This window comes from Hippoglossus stenolepis, chromosome 14 (assembly GCF_022539355.2).
Source record: "Hippoglossus stenolepis isolate QCI-W04-F060 chromosome 14, HSTE1.2, whole genome shotgun sequence".
Lineage (NCBI taxonomy): Eukaryota > Metazoa > Chordata > Actinopteri > Pleuronectiformes > Pleuronectidae > Hippoglossus > Hippoglossus stenolepis.
The window spans coordinates 16,346,555-16,355,742 of record NC_061496.1 but is presented as its reverse complement, the minus strand read 5'-3'; the positions used below and the strand labels follow the sequence as shown (position 1 = coordinate 16,355,742).

Here is a 9,188-nt window from a genome sequence, read left to right as displayed (position 1 = left end):
AAACCACAGAGCAGGGGGTGGCAATACTTTGAAAATGTTAGATATTGTCAAGAAAAGCTACTTTTCACAGGATTTGGGTATTTCATTTTTATTAAAATATATTCATTGCACAAGAAACATAATTTTGATCCTTTTTATATTTTATAAGTCGTTTTAGATTAATACTAAACACCAAGCAGCCCTGCTCTGGGAGATAATGGTTGCGTCTAGAGTGGCGCGAGATAACGCAGGTGTGTGCACGCGGGGCTGATGCTGTCATATGGAGAGAGAAGAGAAACATGGAGGCTGGTCTGAGGTCAGCACACCCACGGTGTGTGTGTCTGTGAACGTGTGTACGTGTGTTTGTGTGTCTGTGTTGTGACCTCAGTGAGCCCAGCACCGTCCTCCTGACTCAGTCAACACTAAGTTCACTGTGCATATACACGAGAGTTCATGAGGAGGAACCACGAGTAAAGTGCTCTGATGATGATGATGTGAGAGGAAAGTTAAACCACAAGGTGACATTTACACACATTTCACCAGAATAGAAATGAAACTAATAATTATTGTATATATTATATTAAAGTAAGGCCTAATGATATAAGGTAAATAGGTACAGCTAGTATTAGTTATTAAACCTGTAACTTATCCATAACACTTTTAACGGTATGAGAAAATTTGTTTTTTGTACTGATGATGAACAAACTATTAAAAACCTGCAATGTAGAAAATAACAAACGTATGCTAAAGCAGATAGAAGATGATGAGGTCAGTAGTCTGACTGAAATGTTCATAGGAACTGGTGCTAATGTTTCAGATGTTGTCAGAGTGTCATCATGAATGTATAAATATATGTACATTTAAACACAATCAGCATTTCAATCTGTAGGCGAGACTTGAATCCAGCCCCGAGGACAGTTTCTGTCTCACTTACATTGTTCGTGGTTACCCATTTACGAAACAAACTTATGTCAAACATGAATACGTTTCGTTACAGTCACAAACACAGATGTTGTCACAGGAAGTGGCGGTTTTGAGAAATTAGACTTGTCACCTTAGTAACTAGGCAGCAGGAAAAGAAAAAAAAAGGAAAACACCCACATTCGAGTAGGTTTTATGCTGAAAGCAGGAAGCAACATGGATGAGCTCGGTAAGACCACTTTCTTTCACACTGTCCATCGCGCTCAAACCGTGGACACACAGTGTTTATTCAGATCTGCGTATATTTAAACTAGAAGTGAAATAAAGATCTGATGATTTAATAAAATCACAGTACTGACTGTAATGTAGTCTGTGAATCGTATTGTAAGACCTGTAGTTACTGTACTTTGTAATGAAGTATTAATATGATTTAAGTACTCTTGCCACTTGTATGTACACGTTGTCACATTTATTATATCCAACGTTTGTTTTGTATGTTGAACTGCAGTATTTTTTTACTGACATTTTCTCCAGGATTCTTTTAAGAGTCCTGATATCCAGACGATCATGGCAAAATGTCTTGTGTTTTTTTTCACGTCACTATTCTGTAAAGGTTTTTTTTTTAGACTTGAAAGGAACCAGATCTGATTGTTAAAGAGAATTGTGCTCAAATCAAACCACTTTTCCCTTTCCCCCCTACATCTATATGTTGTTCACTTCCCAAGAAAAAGACTGTATTGATTTAATATGTTTTCTCATATGCTGGTTTATGTTGTGTGGAGAAGAAACTTTATTTGTGGTTAGCAGAGCATTACAACATTATTTCAAGTTTCACTTCTGCAACATGTACTCGCATCATGACTTCCTGAGGAAGCCGACTTGCATTAAGAAACCTCTAACCTTGATCTGTGCATCGAGGTGCACTGTACTCTCACTGCACTTCACGTGAGATGGTTCACTCTGTGCCAGTCCTACATATCATCTGGTTAAGCAGTTAGCAGCCCTGAGAGAACAGTCAATGTGTTTTAGTGGTTGTGTGACTGCTGTGCTGTAAATGCATGTGTTTATGTTTTAGTGTGTTTGGAAGATTTATGGACTTCATCCTTCCACAGATCTGCTGTTGGAAGAGCTGGCCCTGAATGCATCTGCCCCGAAAAGTGTCAACGGAAACGTGGGGAATGTTACAGTCGATGTCGAGGTGACAAAACAAAACCACAAAAACTCTAAACTCATATTGTTTCATACCTCTCTGCACATCACCTATTCCAGCTACTTGTACCTGAACTTAAATCTCAACCAACCAGTTGATAAGTCTAAATCTGCATTTCACAACTTAACGGAAACAATGTTTTTCTACAAATCAGATGATCACATTAACCTAGTACTTGTGTTATGGAAACTCCGGTACATTTTGTGTCTGCAGGTGCCAGGTGCAGGCTACACTGGACTCAGCCAGAAGGACAAAGGCTCAGTCGGCTCAAATGTCTACAGGTGACCCACAGGCCGAAGGCTCCTGTTGACGCCTGATTCAGATTATCATCGTGTAAACAGCCAATGAGAAACTGAAAATGACCTGAAAAATTGTATTTCAAGGTTGTTAATGAGATTGTGTAGATTTGTTATCATGTTGCACACAAAGATCTTATTATCGTACTATGAACTTTGCACATTGACGCTGAAGCACCACTTAACAAGTTCTGTTTAGCCTCTATAGATTTTTATCATTTTATTTTTTATTTATCAATAGATTTTTTATATTAGTACTGTTTTGAGTGTTTTCTTAATATGTATAATCCCACATTACACAATGTTAAAAAAAAATCATCAAGGACTCTGAATTATGTTCAGAGCCACAGTTCATATTATATCAGAAATTTATCTTAAATGTAAATTAATCCAGTGGATTGGATGGATGGAGTCTAGATAGTACAAATGAATGAAAAGAAAATAAGAAATTCCTATAAAATCACAAGTATTGCTATAAAGAATTCTATACATGTTCTTAAAAAAGACAGACATCACCTACATTGCACAAGAGATCTCATACAGATACATTATTCCACTTAAGGGTGTCAGGTAAAAGTTATCGCTTAGTTTAAAACTGTTCAAATTGCTCATAATAGTTGGAATCATCAGTGTTATCGGAAGCTGATGATAGAATTTGAGATATTATGCTCTAATGACTTTCAGTGATCTCCCAGCTCCTGTGGCAGCTTCTGTGGAACCTGACTCACCCACCAAGGAGCTGGACTCCATCTTGGAAGAACTGATGAGTCTGGGAGAAAAGGTCAGTAAAGTGCCATGTGCCAAAATTATTGAAAAGGGTAATAACTATGTAATGAGGACTATCTTTCTCAATGATGTTTTATTTCTACGTGTGCAGGAATTATTCACAGGAAATGAAACAGAACCAACAGTGGGTTTACAGTTAAGAGTTGTTTCAAACGAGTGAAATGAAACAATTGTACCAACAGAGGGCAGCATTGTACTAATCTCAACACTGCACAGTCATAGAATGTCAGTATTGGAGCAATGTAAAATATTATCATTTAAAAACACATGTATCATTTAGGATGCAGCATCTTCAACAACCCCACCACCGCTCACACAGAAGAAGTCAGTGAAAAAGAAAACAGAGTGCGAGCAGCAGCAGAACAAGGAGAGCAGCAGCTCAGCAGGTTCAGACACACAGACCAAGAAAACAGACACCATAGACGACCTGCTCGGGGGGCTGAGCTCTGACCTGGAGAAGATTGGCGTTCGGACCACAGCCAAGGGCCACTGTGCTTCCTGCAACAAATGCATTGTGGGAAAGGTACAGTAAAGGGGACACATTTTAGATACATGTATTGCACATCTTACAAATCTGCATAAAAAAAAGATGCTATATTCATATGTCTGTGCAACAAAAGTGAATTTTGGCATTAGACACAACAGATAAAACTGCTTGTTTTCCCATTTACTTATATATAATTTCGGTTTCCCAGATGATCACAGCGCTGGGTGAAGTGTGGCACCCTGAACACTTTGTGTGTGCGGTTTGTAAGACGGAGCTGAGCAACACAGGCTTCTTTGAGAGAGAGGGACAGCCGTACTGTGACAAAGACTACCAGCACCTCTTCTCTCCTCGCTGCGCTTATTGCAAGGGGCCCATTGTGCAGGTGAGGAGGGATCGATTTATCATATCATGGTTGTAAAATAAGGCTAAAAAATGTATGTTGTGGCCGTTTATTTTATTAACCAGATCCTAAATGCCTTGCTAGTTATCCCTTTTTGATTGATAAACTAATGTATTGTGTCATATATTATATCCATTCATTTACACAATAATCTGGATTGGATTGGATGATGACATACAGTGGTAAAAGTACGTTTTTCAAGATGTATCCCACATGTCATCTTAATAAATACAACACAAAACCATATTGGGTTCTGCAGACTGATCCCACGGTATTTTGCAGACCAAAGTCATCAATCCGAAACTAATGCTGTTTTCCCTGTGATTCACTTTGGGTTCTACCATTTTTGGGCCTCCGGACATGTGAACATGTGAATTGTGAAAAGTCTTAATAATCCTCATTTAAAGTTAAAAGCCTGATGTAATATTTCTGTATGTGGCTGATTTACCAGAACATCCTGACAGCCCTGGACCAGACCTGGCACCCCGAGCACTTCTTCTGTATGCACTGTGGAGACCGGTTCGGACCTGAAGGTTACAGGCTTGTGCATTCATTTCTCTTCACTGGAAACCACTTGTCCAACACCAACTTAAATATGTTATCACATGCACAGTCTCAAAAGTGTCTTGTACTAGGTTTCCTCGAGAAGGACGGGAAGCCATACTGTTGCAGGGACTTCTACCAGCTCTTTGCTCCCAAGTGCTCTGGCTGTGGGGAGTCGGTGAAGGAGAACTACCTGACGGCAGCCAATGGCACCTGGCATCCAGAGTGCTTCGTCTGCGCAGTGAGCCCTTTCACCTCGGACCACACACGCGGCTCCGAGTCACACACAAGCCTGAGAATGAATGGGAGAGATACCCGCACGTTTGCTTTATTCGCAACATTTTGCCCGCAAGGCTGATGAAAACCGTATGCCTGATGAAAACGACGCGGTTGAAATGATGCAAATAAATCAGGCAAACCATATTCCTCAGTGTGGGTATCTATTACATTCTCCTCGAACCCACTTCTGTCTGTGTGCAGCATCTGGTCGAAAAACGCTTCAGTGTGCAGCTCCACTTCTGCTTCACTCCTGCAGTTGTTAAACGTGAAACACTCTCAGTGGAGATGATCTGACAGGAGGTAGCAGCTTCAACTTTAGTACAAGTTTATTGTACAGTCCTTTAAAAATAATGCAGAAATACAGCGTCCATAAACCTGGACACACATAAAATGCACTGCCCCTTAATACCTGCCATTCAGAAAATGGAATACTTCCAACTGTAACTACCCAAACAAATCATTACTGCAGTTATATGGCTCAGCGTTGGCACAGAACCCAAACATTGTTTTATAGGGAGCAGCAAGGTCACAGTCTCACCTGGTCCTTGTTGACCCACGTCTAACTCCAGAGGGCAGGGGGTCAAACACTCCACAAAGACGCTGAAGTGGACACTCCAGAGTAGAGCAGCCTTTTTTTAATCAACGCCCTGCGTCAAATAAATGAAGCAGTTCCTGCAATTTAGCACCTTTGAGCTTTTTGGGTCGCGCTCACCGAGCTCGTTGAGATTCTCAAACCATGAACGTGTGATGACTCTCCTCTGAAACTCGCTGGTTCAGGAGAGAGTCATCACGTTTACAGTTGCTGTTGAGTCGTTGCAGACCGCAGTGGAATTCTCAGTGAAACTCAGTTGACGAGCAGGCGACGTTTTGATTTGTTAAATGCAGGTGTCACTGATGTAATTAATGGATTATTCCACTGAGGCGTTCCAAGGCTTTAGTGCTGCACACGCTGGCTCACTGTCACGGCACGCTGGCCCATAGGAGTGGAACTACAGCCATCACCAAGGTTAAGAGCTGCACCTGTACTTCTGCTGCTATGACAAGACGAGTGTCTGCCAAGAGAAAAGCCTGCAGTCAGCTAACATATGCAGCTTCACTACCTTCCAGACCCATTTTAAAGCAGTTCTTCATGGATTGTTAACAGTAACGCTGCTATAATTCTTTTTTTTCTGCTTTCTCTTTTTTGTCAGTAATCTTGCCGCAGTGTCATTAGATGCAGCTTAACGTTATTTTACAGCTGATCACTTTTTCAGAGTATTACCACAGGATTAAAGACTACAGGTTTCTAGCCTCAGGTTTCCATTAGTTTGAACAGAATCTCACATTACAGAGATTTGAAACAAATCAATCAGTCAATTCATCAATCACAATTTGCCTCACAGGGTTTAAGGTAGGTCCGGCATCATTCGTGCTTAACCCTCGACAAAGGTGAGGACAAAAAGTGTCAAAGTGACAGAGAGTTGTGTGGAGCTAAACAATATACTCCTCATCCTTACGTCCATGATCCATTTTTGCTGATCTTAAATGTTTGATTTAGCAGGAAAGGAGTGATGTCAGATAGATATTAATGTCAGCACGTCTGCGAAGTCAGCAACAAGGGGTCAGGTTTTAAGAATCCCCCTAATTCTCCTCTTTATAGAACTGTGAAAATATTTTGTTCAGTGATTCTCTGAAAAGCTGCATTTTAATACACTGCTAAAACTGTGCTATGCTTTAGTAACAATAGTAATGTAAGCATCCGTGTGGCAAAGTAAATCAAGCTTGTTTACAAGCTTTATTTCCTATTCAAATTTCACATTAATAGCCTCTCTTCATCCTCTCTCCCTCTCCCCCTCCACCACTCTCCCTCCCTCCTCTGTCTTTATACCCAGGACTGTCTGAAGCCTTTTAATGACGGCTGCTTCATGGAGCTGGACGGTCGACCCCTCTGCTCGCTGCACTTCCACTCCAGGCAGGGCACCCTGTGCGGCGGCTGCAGCGAGCCCATCACGGGCCGCTGCATCTCCGCGCTCGATCGCAAGTTTCACCCCGAGCACTTTGTGTGCGCCTTCTGTCTGCGGCAGCTCAGCCAGGGCATCTTCAAGGAGCAGACAGGGAAGCCGTACTGCACGGCCTGCTTCAACAAACTCTTTGTGTGAGGCGCGCAGGATGCAAACACACAGATAATGCAAAGGAAACAAACTGTATCACTGCCATTATTGAAATTAGGCAACTATGCTATTCTTATTTGCATTGGTACAGAGGAGCAACTCTTCACATTTCACTCTCAAGTGATTTTGGATACTGATATGATCAATTACGTGGTTAAGTGGGGTGAGGAATGAGCTGTAAATGCAAACATTGTGCCATAATTAATGACATGGTTGTAAAACACAAGGGATATACTTGTTTCCTATTGTAAAGGTATTGAAGAAACTTTTCACGTGTGAATTTTTGATGGTTCTGTTGCTGACACAGGATTTCATACATCACAATTACATAAAATATATACACGGGGAAAGAAAAATTCAGAGTTTCAGGTTTAATCCGTGGTTTCCACTGAGCTATCCTCAGTTTGTCGTAAGTCTTGGCAGAGCGGAGCCACTCCAGCGGTTCGTCAAGGGGCTTGTCTATTTGGCCTGATAGCTTGTATTGGCATGGAAGTGGGACTGGCCTGGAGTCAACGTGCCAGGCCGAGGCTCCTCTTACTCTCACTGACCGCTTGGCCCTTTAACGCGCCCTGGATTCAGACGAGCTCTTCATACTCCACACAAGCTCCTTTATAGCAGCTCGTGGAAGATTAATGAAGGGGCTGAGGTGAACAACGGTGGTTTCAGGAGGTGAAGAGTTCCTTCACATCCCAGCATCTCGTCAGCAACTCACTGTGACTGTCACGGCACAAATCGACCACAGAGTGCTTTAAAGCTTTGGAGAAAAAATAACTGTGGTGATGTGATATTTTTTTTTATTGTTGCCTTACATTGTGAAGGATATGTCAGGTTGAGAAAACTTGCAAAACTTGCATCCAAGTCAGGACAAAGATCCAGAAAAGGAAATATTTTATCTATATCTCTATATCTAAATGTCAGTTTTGTTGTCAGCTCTTCAGAATCATATCATAGCAAAATCTGTGTTTTACACTTATAGATATTGCAGCTGCACAAATCTCAACGAGCTCTTTAACCCAATTAACAGAGGTATATGCATTAAGCTACAAAGTTCATATTTTATCCCTTGTTTTTATGAGTCTGATTTTGCAGCAAGATACCCTTCTTTAATTCAAATAAATTGAATACTCCATCAAGGGAATTGATTAAGTGTCATGAGAAGTTTGAAATCTTTGCATTGGATTTTTCTGGGGAAAAAATGGGAAGCAGGAACTCACGAAAACAAAGGATGTGGCAAAAAACTCTCACTAATTAAAAAGTAAATCATTGATTAAAATAAATTACACCTCTTCACTTTCTAAACGAATCACAGAGGATTGATGCTTTTTCACAACCTGAAACTGAATAACTCACTTGACTTTGTCTGAAGAAGCAGAAGCAACAAGTTAGATTTTGAAATGTAAAAAAAAAGGAGGAATATTGTAACCTTAATATTTTTGATCCAGTGAAATGATGTTCAAAAATAATTTTACAGCTTGCAGTTTAATTTCACCTTTTCTGTGGATGTAAAAAATGCATTTCACGTACACACACAATTTATAGTTTGTGTAAAATATTTAGTATTTTGCATACAATTAACAATGATTACAGGAATATTTTCTACAACGATGTTTCACAAAGTCAATGAGATGGATGTACACGTTTTTTAATCTGCGCATGTGACACTGGAATTACAAGATACATGCTAAAATCAGCCAATCAGCCTTCTGCTCCCTCACCTTCCAAATGACACCAAATAAGTCTCCTCCAGGCGTCTGCTAACACCTAAGCTGTGATCATTTAAAACCTGTACAAGATATAAAAAAGCTAAATACAAATTTGAAAGTCCCCTGAAAGCTCAAATTAAGACTCTAGCTAGTATGTTGAATTAGTTAAATTTCAAATCAGTGAAAGTTGAATGAAAGGTGAGCATTTTGTCCATTCATTTCAATGTGAAAATTTAAGGTGAAATATATAACATTATTTCATACTTAAATGAAATATATTGAAAATCTTAATACATCCAATCATTTTATAATTGACTTTAACATTTAAAAAAATTAAATGGACTGAAAACCAAACCTTTCCTGAATTCTCTAATTCCCACAGAATACTGACTTCACTATTTATGTCAACGTCAAACTCAATCTCATCAACTTGT

The 9,188-nt window shown here is 40.1% G+C and overlaps 1 protein-coding gene across 2 annotated transcripts; it reads left to right on the top strand.

The window, feature by feature from the left end:
• Positions 1-1,021: 1,021 nt before the first annotated feature.
• lpxn (leupaxin) lies at positions 1,022-8,184 on the top strand. 2 transcript variants are annotated; one of them, XM_047343295.1, is made up of 9 exons: positions 1,022-1,129; positions 2,013-2,098; positions 2,324-2,391; positions 3,102-3,187; positions 3,473-3,715; positions 3,888-4,061; positions 4,531-4,612; positions 4,715-4,863; positions 6,773-8,184. In XM_047343295.1, exons 2-9 carry the CDS (start codon positions 2,040-2,042, stop codon positions 7,037-7,039), a joined length of 1,128 nt encoding a protein of 375 aa, XP_047199251.1. In that variant the 5' UTR covers positions 1,022-1,129; positions 2,013-2,039; the 3' UTR covers positions 7,040-8,184. The 2 variants fall into 2 exon arrangements, with proteins under 2 accessions (XP_047199251.1, XP_047199250.1); XM_047343294.1 differs by having other exon boundaries at positions 1,025-1,129; positions 3,091-3,187.
• The last annotated feature ends 1,004 nt before the right edge of the window (positions 8,185-9,188 follow it).

Excerpts from the sequence above, each read along its gene's own strand:
- lpxn (XM_047343294.1), top strand. The coding sequence starts at position 1,096 with ATGCTGAAAGCAGGAAGCAACATGGATGAGCTCG. Across the intron at positions 2,099-2,323 it reads ATGTTACAGTCGATGTCGAG|GTGCCAGGTGCAGGCTACAC; the intron begins GTGACAAAACAA and ends TTGTGTCTGCAG. Across the intron at positions 4,062-4,530 it reads GCAAGGGGCCCATTGTGCAG|AACATCCTGACAGCCCTGGA; the intron begins GTGAGGAGGGAT and ends CTGATTTACCAG.